Source organism: Pieris rapae, chromosome 4 (genome assembly GCF_905147795.1).
Source record: "Pieris rapae chromosome 4, ilPieRapa1.1, whole genome shotgun sequence".
Classification (NCBI taxonomy): Eukaryota; Metazoa; Arthropoda; class Insecta; order Lepidoptera; family Pieridae; genus Pieris; species Pieris rapae.
This window is the reverse complement of record NC_059512.1, coordinates 6507160-6521752: the sequence shown is the minus strand read 5'-3', so window position 1 is coordinate 6521752 and position 14593 is coordinate 6507160. Positions and strand designations below refer to the sequence as shown.

The following is a 14593-nucleotide window of genomic DNA, read 5'->3' as shown; positions in this document are numbered from 1 at the left end:
TTAATTTTTTTTTCAATGTATATTGAAATTACTAGCTATATAGAAATAGAATTATAAATATAAATGTAATTATAGTTATAAGTATTACGTCATTCCTTTGGTGTGTGTAAACGTTAGTTGTGTGTTTGTGTGTATTTTCTATAGTAAAGACTTCAACGCGCATATCATTTGTATACGCACAAATGAGCGATATTGATACTAAGGTAACCAAATTTTAATTTGTTCTTATACGTGACCTAAACTTACGCAGTATTGGTTACGATGGGTACCATTTTCTTAATAACATTGTAACCATGGTAACGAGCACTAGCTTAGTCCACATTTTATAATAAGGCCGTATGAGCCTTCTCCATAAGCATCTTTTGACGTTATCGAATTCAGATATTATTAATGCTGAACACTTTAAATGTGTGTTATTTAGGTCACGGCTATTTGTGGATAAAACCAGGATTTAATAGTGAAGACTTGCACAAGAGGGGCTTTCCAGTGCAACAGAAACCGGACCTGCGCGGGCGCAATACACGCTGACGATGTTCTTTGCGCAACAGTTCGCTGAACCGTTCTACCTCCTACTCAGCCCGTTGAATACTTATGGTATTAAAGCATTGTACAATACAAACATGAATAATGTTATGTCAAGGTCATATGTAGTTTGCAAACGTACCGCCAGGAATAATGTATGTGACCTACATAGGATTTTCTTGATGACTGGATTTCATAACCTTATTTGGGAAGATATAGAGTGTTGTTCTTTGTTTTTTTCTAGTGTACTATTTAATATAACTGTAAATGTTAAATGTGAAATTTGTACAAAATAAAACGTGAAAGATTTGTCTTAAAAAATATTGGCTTTGACTGTGAAGATACATACATTCATGTATAAAATTAATATTAGCGATAGGAGTTGAAGGTAGCCTATATCCTAGATGGGGTTCCCACCGTCTACCAAAGACACAATTAAACATCCATACACTAAACAAACAATTTGATTTAATACATTATAAATAGAATTATATGTTTTTGTGTTCTGTTGTAAATGTTTATGTTATTGTTAACATTTTACATATATAAAAGCTTTTAAAGACTGTGTTAAAATTAATTATACCATTTTCTACATTTATCCAACATTTCCCCCTTTATTAAACCGTTCAATAAACATGAAATATAAACATAAACAAATAATAGTAACGTTTTTAAAACGAAGTTTAAATATACATCATTTAGTAGACTGTAAAACACATTGAAAGAGAAACATGATTGTTGTTAAGGAACAGTCAACAAAGGAAATAATTATAATTCACTTTAAACTATAGTTATATAACAAATAATCACATAAAGCAACATTTCTTTTATGCTTTCTGCTTCAGTTGATGACACTAATGTGATGTTTGCGAAACTAGCAATATGTGTTTGTACTGTAAGATTATTGTGTATGTAATTTTAAGGACGTAAATAAGAAATAATTTGAAACCATCTATTCGTGTAGGAAAGTTAATGAACACTTATGTAAAACTTATTCTACTTAATTTACATCTACTGCTATCGCTAAGGTTTGTTTTCTGAAAAAGGTTTGTAAATCGATTGCATGTATCGGTAGTGTGTTCTAATAAACCTCATCATATGTCAAAATAGTAATTGTAATTAAATAATATACCCATATAAACTATCTTTTTTAATTTATCATCAGTCTTTGTATAAAATGTAAGACATGATTTTAGTAGTAAGGTGCCGAAATACCACGGTATTAAACCCTCGGTATTAAACTACAGTTTTGCAAACGGTTTCTGACAACTAAAATCAAAAATATTACAACGATGATTCCTCTTCAGCAAATTTGTGTATTGCGGCACTAATATTGATCTGATAGAGTGTGAATACTAGCTAGCCAAATTAATTCTTATTTCATTTTGCAAGGACGCTTTACATTAATGTCGATCGAAAATCTAAGTCAACAAATTGTTTATTTTGACGTCTTGTTTTCAAACGACTTTCATTTAAAAAAACACTTTTCGATCGTCGATTTTAATTCGGAAGTAGAAGGTATCGATTCTAAGATTCTCAACGAATCTTCGCTCGAAAACCGTAGCTAATCTTCGCGTTACGTAATATTGCGGTACCGAAATTTTTTTGTTGTACTTAAATGCATAGGCATGATGCGATGCAATGACCGGGATGTTCCGGTCAATGTACACTTCATCAATGTTTGTAATAAAAATATTTGTAATACGAACACAATTATTTCTCAAATCTGAAATAGGAGTAAAAAATTAATTAAAAAATATGTTGAACTAGTAGTTCTTTAACGTTTTCAGGTTGTTTTTTCACTATTCCAAACAGAAAAGATTTTCATATTATAAGCAATGGCGACACACACTTAAATTTGTGAACCGAATTTGATGTATTTAAATCAATTATTTGTATTAAAATTGTTCTTGCTAAACTTAAAGATACGAAAAACAGACATTTCAAATTTTACACACACAAATCAATTGTATTAGAACACATAAATTAAATAATAAAAAAGTAGAATACAAAATACATAACAAGTAACGCCATTTTAACGCAATATTAAATGTAATCCTAAACTCAAACTCGGAAAACCTCATAAGGATAAGTAGGAAATCATTAGGTTAAATATGTAATAAGACTTATGAAATTCAGCAATATACTGTTAGTAATAAAGTATATTAATTTAAAATAATAATCCCGATTCAATCTTAATGTTTCTTAAAAGTATTGAATTCGCGATTAATGTAATAAAAAGTAGCAAATTTTGCTATTGCAAGTGATATTGGGGGTTTTCCGAACTGCGCCTTAGTGTTGCAGTAACTGACTAGGGAGGTCAAACATTAAGAACAAAGTATACATAGAGTTGAATTATTTATTATTTCTCGAACTAAAAGGAGTTTTTATAATTATTCTTATATTTGTTTGGTGATGATTATGGAGTTGTTGAAAATATTGTACGTAGTCGTAAGTGTAATTGATATGTATTTTAGATTTATAACTTATACTGAATAAAATGAAATATATGGTGTGGTATGGTAGTGGGTGTAATAAATAATCTTAAAATCTGTATACTGAAATTTTATAAGATTTGTGTAGATTATTTATTTTATTCCTGATTCATATTACGATATTGTTTATTATGTACATACGTTATACATACGCCAGGTTGCTCATTAAATGTATAGACAGTATTTGGAATTCGTATAATTTAGTACAGATATTTACTTTTTTACTTACATATATATAAAATATGCTTTTAAAATAATTTAATAACACTTCTTAAAGTCAAATTAGTAATTTATAAAGATGAATGACGACTCTCATATTTTTCTGTGCCGATTAAATTATTGATGTCCTACATTTGGTCGATTGTTTGACTGTACCAATGTTACGTATTGGGTTTCCCTAAGGTTCCCGACAAGGACTCAACTTTGCGTTCTGGATAAAAGTTTTTTCCACCAATTAAATAAATGTTTTATATCATATAAGGCTCGGTATTGTAGTTCTTGAGAACAAGATATTCTATTAATATGTTTATATTAATTAAAAAGATACAGGCGTGTAGAACTGTTTCCCTTAGTAGCTTAATAGTTCACGCTCTTGATGTAACTGAAATTTCTTGATTTGAGTCTTGGAAGCAACATGAGAGTCGGGAAAGGAGTTTCGGAGGAGTTCAACCACAAACACCGCGACACGAGAATTTTATATATAAGATAACGGACAACAACAGTAAAAAATAAAAGGCTATTGAAAAAAATAGATTTTAACGCCATCTAGTGGGGTGTACTATTAACAGTGTAAAAGTCGGATCTTTCAAGGAACAGTTCTTTTTACAAATCGTGAAGTAAATTCTTTGAACTTCAATATTTTGAACAGTGTCTTATAAGATCACTAGATGGCAGGCATTTTAGATTGAGCATTGGCTAATTAAACTTTTTAATATTGGAATTATTAACGAACTTAAATGTAATTTAGACAATATTATTTCCGATAAGGGAAGTTGTTACTTTCTATATATAAGAATCCATTTATAAAATGTATGCATATTTAAGACAAGACATTTAATCATAAATAGTAGTGGATTCAGAGGAATAAAAATCGTGATTAACTTATAGGAAAATGTTTGTAATCATAAGTTTTTTCTGAACACACCATATAATCATGTCTATTATATAATTTATTCCAAATACCATTTTTAATTGCGGATATTTTAATACGCCCTTAATAAATTACATTTTATGTAATAATTAAATGTCACGTATGCTGTTAGAAGATTTGTCGTTTCCATATAAGTTTTGTAAAATTATTGATTGCCTTTAAGAGTTCCGTATACCAGAAAAATTTTCTACTATTTTAGATGTACGAATAATAAAGGTCAAATCTAATATAAATTACTTCAAATGTAATTTAAGTTACGCATTTTATCCACATTTTTAAAGTACTTAGGGTCCTTCAAGAAAAGAGCGTATCAATTCGTAAAAGACCGGCAACGCAGTCGCAACTGCAAGCCTTCTGACATTGAGAGTTTTCATGAGCCGTTTGCGCTCTGTTTAAAAAAAAACAATGCCCATAAATGAATACCTATTCTAATAGAATTATTATGTATGATTTGAAATGCAGGCTTTTTTCCGTACACATCGACAACGACAAGACAAGCAATACTATACACCATAAGCAAACTGTATACGGATTTGTTATAATCTTAAAAAAAGGGTAAGAAATAACGCCAATTGAAGATTTAGAATACAGATCGCTAGAAATCCGATGATCAAGGACGCCCACATGTCCTATCTGCCTCAACTTTAATGTGAGGATGTAAAATAAATTAGTGGGTGTATAAATAGAGCGCTTCACCCGAATAAAGTCAGTCTAGTAGATATTTTTGTGTTGATTTTAAAACAGAACACAGACCTCGCTCAAAATGAGATTTTTGGTGGTGTTCAGCGTTTTATTCGCTCTGTGTAGTGGTGCACCCAAAGACAAAAGATCAACGATCTTGGTCTCTGAAGCAGTTCAACCAGTAGTTGTATCACCGAACTTCTACACTGTACCTGCGGTTTCCCATTCATCCCGGTTCGACGGAAAAGTAGTTCCAGTTGTTTCTCAAGCCTACTATACGTCACCTATCGTTGAAACCATTCCCGTAGTTGCTCCAGCCGTCAAATCCGTGGCCGTACCTGTAGAGAAGACCTACGTCGGGGGCAGTGCTGTATCCCACCAGTCTAGAGTTGACGTGAAGTCATACCCAAGTATCGTGTCGGAGCAGCTTGTGGCACCAGCTGTGGTGGAGACTGTCCCAAGCGTTGTCGATGCCCGCTCCGTTTACCTTACCCCAGCGGTCTACCAGGGTGCCTCTGCTGTCTCCCATCAATCTCGTGTGGACGTCAAGTCTTCTCCAGCTGTAGTGTCACACCAATTCGTATCTCCAGTCGTCGATGTTCACCCAGTCTACGCTTTTTAATTATGCATCTAAACTAAAATAAAAATATCTGCAAGAATAATGTGTGTTTTTCTTTCGTACAAAACGTATTTTACGATTGCAGACAATTTGAAATAACTCAGCGTTAGTAATTGTTAATAGAATCTGTGTCAAAATAATTAAAATTTACAAACTCGTTCAAGGTCAAAAAAATATATAATTTATTTAAAGGAAATCAAAATACTCAACGATTAGTTTAATGTATTATTTACCTTATTTATTTCGGCTGAATTAATAGTGAAATGCTTAAATATATTCCTACCAAAAATAGTAGTAGAAGTTATACATAATAATCTATAGCAAGTCAGCCTCCGGTTAAAACAAACAACAAAATATAGACATAAACAGCAGAGAACAAGGACGTTTACTTTCTTAAGATACTTTGAGATTGCCCTTTCACTTGTTTATGATTAATGTATAAAGAAAAATTATCACGGAAGTGCGTTTTAAAAATTTTATTTGTTGGGTTCCAAAAACCTACGATAAACTCTCTTAGTTTATTTTAGGTTAGTTAGTGAGTTTGTTGATAAAATTACAATAACAACAGCATTGTCGTGGTGAAGGAGGATATTGAGGGCACTGCTGTCAATTTTTTTTCCAAGACAAAAGGCAAATAACGATTGACATACTAGCCTGCATCCTACCTTCCTTCCGTCTTCTAGAACTGTCGCGGAATGACTCTTCTGATCAAAGAATGAGGCAATCATCTTTTTTCCTTGGCTTATTCCTTTCTTTACCTTAGTTGGGCTATCCTCGAAGGTTTCCACTGATCTAATTGTCTTTTGGTTCGGGTTCATAGCTTATCAAGCTTTCATCACCTGTGTTAATGTCAAATACTGCATTTGAGTAACCACCGTCGAACTTATCTAACATTCGGCGACACCAGCCAATGTGTTTCTGGTCGTCGGTTATAGTATGGGGAATCCGTCTGGTACAAAGCTTCCAGACTTCTTAATGTTCGTGTAATATTTTTTGAACTTGATTCATACCAATGCGAGATGGGGCTAAGAAATGCTAATCGCAGCCTACCATAGTTTTGTTGTTGAGTAAGCCCACAACGAAAGTCATATTAAGTCACCGAAAATATTCTCGCGTTAGGTTTATTTTCACGTATAACAAGATTTAGATTTGCCGCCAATTCACAAAAACAAATGACAAATGAATGCAATATACTACATCAGGTTACCAAAGAGGTTTAAAATTGAAATTGAAAAAGAGTTTTAATTAGTAATGTTTCTAACTGGCCAGAAACATTTTCAGTGTTACTCACGTATAATGATTTATTATATGCCGCGATTTTCTGGCCGCGGCGTAACAATAACTTTGAAGAATCACAATTTTTAATATTATCTAGCGTATTGGACGTGAAAAATGAACATATACATAATAAATTCTATAATATTCTATTGCTTAAATACACAAAACGGACGGTGACAATTTTACTTTTGCATTAAATTAACATAATAATAAGGCGCGTAAAAAATCTCTGCTTCGTAAAACAGTACTTTATTTTTGCATGTTTATACTATAAAGGCTTAGTTTTTATTATTTTAAACATCAAACAATGATTTTCTTAGTTCGTTATACATATATCTACGACATAATATTTCCTTAAAATGTATGACCGACATTGAATGTAACAAGGTCGGTTATTTCATTTATACTTAACATTGTTCTAACACTGAAAACTTTTTAATTACGCACGGTCAGTATAAATACCCTTGATACTGCGCCAAATTTATCAGTCGACCGTGCACGGTTTGAAGTGATCTACTTAGTTCGTCAGCAAAACACAGACCACGTTCATTATGCAATCGCTGGTGGTGTTATTCGCTCTCGCCTCCGTGGCATGCGGCTCTTACATCCCTCTGGCTCAGCCAGCACATCATCCCGCAATTGTGCTGGACCCTCACGGCCGGCCCTTGGATACCGCCGAAGTGATCCACGCTCGTGCCGCTCACCTGCAAGCTAAGGCTCTGGAGCCACACGCAGCCGTCGCAGTCGCTCCCGTGGCAGTCGCCCACTCCGTGCTCGCCGCTCCTGTCACCCACTCAGTGGTTGCTCCCGCCTTGGTCGCCGCTCCCGCTGCCGTGTCTCACCAGTCCCGCGTTGATGTGCGCACCAGCCCCGCCGTCTACGCTCACGCCGCACCCTTAGCCGTAGCCGCTCACGGTGCATACGCCGCACCTCTTCTCGGTCACTCCGCTCTCGGCTACGCCGGCCATGGACACTACTTGGCCAAGCGTTCTCTAGGACACATTGCCTACAGCGCCCCCATCGCCGTCCACACTGCTCCCGCTGCCGTGTCTCACCAGTCCCGTGTGGATGTTGTGTCCAGCCCAGCTTACGTATCACACTCCTACGCCGCCCCAGTGGTTGCCCATGCTGCCCCAGTCGCCATCGCCCCTGCTGCAGTCTCCCATCAGTCCCGCATTGATGTGCGCACCAGCCCCGCTGTTGTATCCACCGTTGTCGCTGCACCCGTAGCGCATTCCGCTGTTTACACCGCTCCCCTCGCGCATTCTGCTGTCTACGCCGCTCCCCTCGCGCGTTCCGCCGTATACGCTGCCCCATTAGCACATGGTGCCGGACACTACGCTCATGCCTGGTAATTTAGCGAAAACTGACGAATTCCCGATACTTATTATAAATATTTATAAAAAATAATAAAAATAATGTAAATAAAATTTAATCTTTTAATATCCTTTGTAACACCCTCCGCAATCATTATAGTAAAAGTTAAAATTACATAAAAGCACGATTTGCAGCATTACTTTGAATAACGCTTTTGAGAAAACTTCTTTTGACGAAAGTTAATTTTTAAACTATAAAAACTAGTACTACGTAAAAATCTAATTCAGTGACTTTTATATAGAGAATATTTAAATCATTAATAACAGTAAAATATGTTAAAATATAGATTAACGAATAAAAAAAAGGACAAATATAATTTAATTACAAAAATTACATTTAGGTTAACTAATAAATGTTCAGTATTAAAATACAATTTGAACATTATACTAGTAGTCAAAACACTATTAACGTATAAGACTTTAACAAGGACAGTTTAAAACTTAAAAAAAATATAACCTATTTATTATATTGTTTTAAATAAACTATAATTATCAATAAAGATTATAACCTAATGAAAAATTTGTAAGCCACAACGAACGTTATTTATAACATACATATTAATAAAATAATAATTATATATGTAATAATATATATTAATAAAATAATAATTATATATATAATGAAATATACTAGTTACAATTTAGGCTGGAGACGATCCAAGGTCTTGATAAGACAGAAAGTATTAAGACAGAAATAATAACGATTAATTTAATAATTGATGAACCCAAATTATCATGATAAATTGGTTTCGTAATGTATTTTTTTTTAATTTCTTGCTTTTTATATATGTTTCTGTTAACCCATTTTGGTACAAATATTTAATTTCGCTGGTCATGTCCACATATTATAAGAACGATCCAATTTAAATATTCTATTTTATGAGTTATTGCTAATTTAAAAAAATACTCTCGTAACCTATTTCATCTTAGACGAAAGTCATTCACAAGAATCTGGGATCTGGTCTAGGCCTGGTATGGTCTAGCTGATGGTCCACCTACCATATTTTAACGTGCCTCACGATAATATTTAAAGTTTTTATTTTATTTTTTCGCCTTAAAATAAACTTGGGTCTGCTATTGTAGAAAAATGGGTAAATTGACATTTTATATTATTTGTTAATATTGATTTAAATTAATTATAAAACTATACAGAAAGCTAATTACACGGTAGATTTTGTCATTCTTGAAGGGATTGTAAAGCATAAATTACCTTTGTTTAAAATATTTGAGATTACATGACCGGTTTACGACAGACATTCTTCTATAGTAATAATTATGTTTATAATAGTTATGATATGCAGACATAGGTTTTAAAGGAGTCTTCATCTATTATTAAGTTTTTTGTTAATTTGTTTTTTAAATTACACGAGAGTAACATGTCACAGTAGATACCTCTATAGAAAACACATTACACGTTTAAAATAATTGGGGTTTTTTTAAATCTCATTACTAAAAAAAAGACGATTCGAGAAGAAGATTCGAGTGGTCGATGTACAGCTCATTGGGTGCCGAATACTTGGAGCCAAGGAACTAGGGATGGCAATGGTTTCATAAAATGAACTGGTTGCTCGCAGGAATTCGAGTGGGCGGCACCGCTGCTATGACCCCGCTCCACTCGGAGCCGAAAAAAGAACTTAATAAATTAGTAATTGAATTTTTGTCAAATCCATCTCACAGCCCATATTTTTAGGCATTTAGGCACCATGAAGTTATGGAATAAGATCCCCGATCCTATTTTTTACTGGATTTTGAAAGCTTTAATTGTTATTCAAAATTATTAGCGTTTAGTGTTTTTTATAAACGTTAGTTTAGTAATTGTATAAAGTCTACTTTGTTATTTGTAATTTAATTTTCATCAATGAAGTCTCTTTTTGAAAATATTATTAGTATTATTTGTGAATCTATTTCTTTTATTTTTAATCTAGAAGCATAAGAATATTCAAAAAGTAAAGCCATCATGGTTATTTTAATTATTAAATATTAAGCCTTTTTAATTATTAATTATTAAAACAACAAAATTTTTATAAATTCTTATTTTTTTATTGATTTATAAATATTTAATGAGTATTGTACAAATAATCTTAGGAGTTCGTCAGTTTCGCTAAATTACCAGGCATGGGCGTAATGTCCAGCACCATGCGCTAATGGGGCAGCGTATACGGCGGAATGCGCGAGGGGAGCGGCGTAGACAGCGGAGTGCGCTACGGGTGCAGCGACAACGGTGGATACAACAGCCGGGCTGGTGCGCACATCAACGCGGGACTGATGGGAGACTGCAGCAGGAGCGATGGCGACTGGGGCAGCATGCGCAATCACTGGGGCGGCGTAGGCGTGCGATACGTAAGCTGGGCTGGACACAACATCCACACGGGACTGGTGAGACACGGCAGCGGGAGCAGCGTGGACGGCGTGGACGGCGATGGGGGCGCTGTAGGCGTAATGTCCCAGAGAACGTTTGACCAAGTAGTGGCCGTGGCCAGCGTAGCCGAGAGCGGAGTGACCAAGGAGAGGTGTTGCGTATGCACCGTGAGCGGCTACGGCTAAGGGTGCGGCGTGAGCGTAGACGGCGGGGCTGGTGCGCACATCAACGCGGGACTGGTGAGACACGGCAGCGGGAGCGGCGACCAAGGCGGGAGCAACCACTGAGTGGGTGACAGGAGCGGCGAGCACGGAGTGGGCGACTGCCACGGGAGCGACTGCGACGGCTGCGTGTGGCTCCAGAGCCTTAGCTTGCAGGTGAGCGGCACGAGCGTGGATCACTTCGGCGGTATCCAAGGGCCGGCCGTGAGGGTCCAGCACAATTGCGGGATGATGTGCTGGCTGAGCCAGAGGGATGTAAGAGCCGCATGCCACGGAGGCGAGAGCGAATAACACCACCAGCGATTGCATAATGAACGTGGTCTGTGTTTTGCTGACGAACTTAGTAGATCACTTCAAACCGTGCACGGCCGACTGATAAATTCGAGTTGCCCTCAGCCTTATTTATACGGCCCGGATATAATTAAAAAGTAAGGCAATTTCAGTTGGCAAATGGACGGTAAGTTAGAACAATGTCAGATGTCAATAAAATGTATGACCTCGTTGCGAACATTATAGTAAATATTAAAAAATACTTTAAAATACGTTTTGCATCATAATACGCATTTATCAAACTCTTCCTGAAGTTAGTTTGATCAATGATTTTGAGAAAACTTTTTTTACAATAGTTCGATTTTTGAACTGTCTTAGTTTTGTTTTACGAAGCGGAAATATTTTATGGAGGGAATAACAGTCAAATATGTTAAAATATAGATAAACGAATACAAATAAAAAAGGACAAATGTAGCCAGTATTTTTTTATGTAAAGCATTAATAGTGACATGTAACATTTATATGTTCTATAATAAAATACCAAGATTTAAGACATTATCTTTGTAGAAAAATTACAATTAACGTATTAAGACGTAACGTATTAATTTGTAAAATTGTACTAGTCACAATTTTAGGGTGGAGGCAATCCAGGATCTAGATAAGACAGAAAGTGTCTAGCCTCGGCTAAAAGTAAAATTTCTTAATATAACACAGTACACAGTAGAGACAATTTTATTATTTAAATAATTAATTGTTATTGTTAACCATTTTTGGTACAAGTATTTAATTTCGCTGGTCGTGTCCACATACAATAGGAACCATTAATATATTCTATTTGTTGAGTTTGTCCTAATTTTGTGGCCAAAATTTCAAAAATTAGTCTCGTATCCCTTCATCTTAGACCAACGTCCTTCAGAAGAACGTCTTGGATCTGGTTTCGGTCTGATCTGGTCTAGGTGAAGGTCCACCTACCATATTATATACGTATCTTACGATTTTTGACATAAATAGAAATTGGGTCTGTAAGTATGTATAATATAATAATAAAATTAATATTTTTTATTATCTTTTAATAATAATTTTGTTAATTTGTATACATCCCAATCGCTTCGTCTGAGTTAGCTGCAGGCTGTTAGTGATAAAACCACTTGAAAAGGCTTGAAAATAGGGTGCATCACGACTGCTGCGTTACATTACTCAACTGGCACACGATAATCGGAAACACCCATTGCAAATACATCCTGCCGAACCAGAAAATCTTACCCCAAGCGAAAATTGACTCCGAATTATGGCAGATGTCTCTTGTACCGCAAACGGAAAAGCTAGCAGCTAAAGAACTAAGGCTGTTTAATTGCCCTAGGTGACTACTGGGACACGTAAATGATAGATCACATATTGCACAATAGACTGCTACCAAATTAGAAGAGCTTCAATTGGAATGTCTAGACATCCACCTCATTCCTCGGACCTTGCTCCAATATTTTACTATTTTTTTCAAAACTTTCATAAAGTTTTCAAGGCAAAAAATTCAACTCTCATGGGGCTGCTGAAGCCTTGAGGGATTTTATTGATTTCCGTCTGAATGGTATTTGTCAATCATCAATAAGGCATCGCTACCTATAAGATGACAAAAGTGCAATGCAATGCAATGGTACATACTTTGATAAATTAAAGATTAATTAATATTATAAAAAGTATAGGACGAAGGACCTAATATTAAATAAAATTAATTATAAAAAGAGACTTATAATTAATAAACAGAAATTTGGTTGCTTCATTCTTGAAGGCTGAATCTATTTTTAAAATAGGCTTAATCTATTTCATTACGTTGTTTTAAAAGCCTCCGTCATATTTAATTCGTTTTAAATTGTACGAGAGCTATACGTTATAGTAACTTTTTAAATGAAATAGATATGATTTTTCTCATAACCAAAAAAAGAAGACACACAGGCTATGTCATGTTGCTATTCTGATGTAAAGTAAAAATCAAAAGAAATAGTTTATGTGTATAATTAGTAATTTAATTTTTGTCAATTCCACCTCACAGCCCATATTTTAAGGCATTTAGGATTTGCACCATGAAGTAATGGAATACGATCCCCGATCCTATTTTTTACTGGATTTTGAAACCTAGATTTGATTGTTATTCATAATTCTTAAGATTTGCGTTTAATGTTTTTTTTTTATTTTAGATGTTAGTTTGCTAATTTTGCCATTTAATTTTTATAAATAAGTCTATTTTGCACACCCTTAAGTATTCCTTTTTGTTTTGTGCAACAAAGTGTTGATAAATAAAAAAATATATTATTAGTATTATTTGTGAAACTATTTCGTTTTTTTAATTTTAAACAAGATAATTTTAAAGCCTCATGGTTATTGTTATTATAAAAAAAGTCAGTGCCGAAGTATTAAAACACCAAAAATTTTATAAATTCTTATTTTTTTATTGATTTATAAATATTTAATGAGTATTGTACAAATAATCTTAGGAGTTCGTCAGTTTCGCTAAATTACCAGGCATGGGCGTAATGTCCAGCACCATGCGCTAATGGGGCAGCGTATACGGCGGAATGCGCGAGGGGAGCGGCGTAGACAGCGGAATGCGCTACGGGTGCAGCGACAACGGTGGATACAACAGCCGGGCTGGTGCGCACATCAACGCGGGACTGATGGGAGACTGCAGCAGGGGCGATGGCGACTGGGGCAGTATGCGCAACCACTGGGGCGGCGTAGGCGTGCGATACGTAAGCTGGGCTGGACACAACATCCACACGAGACTGGTGAGACACGGCAGCGGGAGCAGCGTGGACGGCGTGGACGGCGATGGGGGCGCTGTAGGCGTAATGTCCCAGAGAACGTTTGCCTAAGTAGTGTCCGTGGCCGGCGTAGCCGAGAGTGGAGTGACCGAGAAGAGGTGCGGCGTATGCACCGTGAGCGGCTACGGCTAAGGGTGCGGCGTGAGCGTAGACGGCGGGGCTGGTGCGCACATCAACGCGGGACTGGTGAGACACGGCAGCGGGAGCGGCGACCAAGGCGGGAGCAACCACTGAGTGGGCGACAGGAGCGGCGAGCACGGAGTGGGCGACTGCCACGGGAGCGACTGCGACGGCTGCGTGTGGCTCCAGAGCCTTAGCTTGCAGGTGAGCGGCACGAGCGTGGATCACTTCGGCGGTATCCAAGGGCCGGCCATGAGGGTCCAGCACAATTGCGGGATGATGTGCTGGCTGAGCCAGAGGGATGTAAGAGCCGCATGCTACGGAGGCGAGAGCGAATAACACCACCAGCGATTGCATAATGAACGTGGTCTGTGTTTTGCTGACGAACTTAGTAGATCACTTCAAACCGTGCACGGCCGACTGATAAATTCGACTCGCCCACAGCCTTATTTATACGGCCCGGATATAATTAAAAAGTATGGCAATTTCAGTGGGCAAATGGACGGTAATGTTAGAACAATGTCAGATGTCAATAAAATGTATGACCTCGTTGCGAATGGCGGCTATAACGAAAGAATTTCGTGGTCGAGGTATGTAGTACGCAACAATTGTATACCTCACCTATGTGAAGATATAATCGTTTGGTAACTTGTGTGTTTAAATATATGTTCTTAAAAATTTGGAGT

At 36.3% G+C, this 14593-nt stretch overlaps 3 protein-coding genes across 5 annotated transcripts; 1 reads left to right on the top strand and 2 right to left on the bottom strand.

The window, feature by feature from the left end:
* Positions 1 to 7212: 7212 nt before the first annotated feature.
* Positions 7213 to 8175, top strand: LOC111001806 (cuticle protein 16.5). 2 transcript variants are annotated; one of them, XM_045628111.1, is made up of 2 exons: positions 7213 to 7518; positions 7561 to 8175. In XM_045628111.1, the coding sequence occupies exons 1-2, from the start codon at positions 7297 to 7299 to the stop codon at positions 8098 to 8100; spliced, it is 762 nt and encodes a 253-aa protein (XP_045484067.1). In that variant the 5' UTR covers positions 7213 to 7296; the 3' UTR covers positions 8101 to 8175. The 2 variants fall into 2 exon arrangements, with proteins under 2 accessions (XP_045484067.1, XP_022127524.2); XM_022271832.2 differs by having other exon boundaries at positions 7213 to 8175.
* Positions 8176 to 10143: 1968 nt separating this feature from the next.
* On the bottom strand, positions 10144 to 11097 carry LOC111001794 (larval/pupal cuticle protein H1C-like). Its single transcript, XM_045628088.1, has one exon. The coding sequence runs from the start codon at positions 11008 to 11010 to the stop codon at positions 10228 to 10230; it is 783 nt and encodes a 260-aa protein (XP_045484044.1). The 5' UTR covers positions 11011 to 11097; the 3' UTR covers positions 10144 to 10227.
* A 2296-nt stretch (positions 11098 to 13393) lies between these two features.
* LOC111001805 (larval/pupal cuticle protein H1C-like) lies at positions 13394 to 14348 on the bottom strand. 2 transcript variants are annotated; one of them, XM_045628090.1, is made up of 2 exons: positions 14043 to 14348; positions 13394 to 14000 (listed from the first exon to the last, which is right to left on the bottom strand). In XM_045628090.1, exons 1-2 carry the CDS (start codon positions 14262 to 14264, stop codon positions 13482 to 13484), a joined length of 741 nt encoding a protein of 246 aa, XP_045484046.1. In that variant the 5' UTR covers positions 14265 to 14348; the 3' UTR covers positions 13394 to 13481. The 2 variants fall into 2 exon arrangements, with proteins under 2 accessions (XP_045484046.1, XP_045484045.1); XM_045628089.1 differs by having other exon boundaries at positions 13394 to 14347.
* Positions 14349 to 14593: the final 245 nt, after the last annotated feature.

Coding starts and splice junctions, on each gene's coding strand:
- LOC111001806 (XM_022271832.2), top strand. CDS start 7,297: ATGCAATCGCTGGTGGTGTTATTCGCTCTCGCCTCCGTGGCATGCGGC.
- LOC111001794 (XM_045628088.1), bottom strand. CDS start 11,010: ATGCAATCGCTGGTGGTGTTATTCGCTCTCGCCTCCGTGGCATGCGGC.
- LOC111001805 (XM_045628089.1), bottom strand. CDS start 14,264: ATGCAATCGCTGGTGGTGTTATTCGCTCTCGCCTCCGTAGCATGCGGC.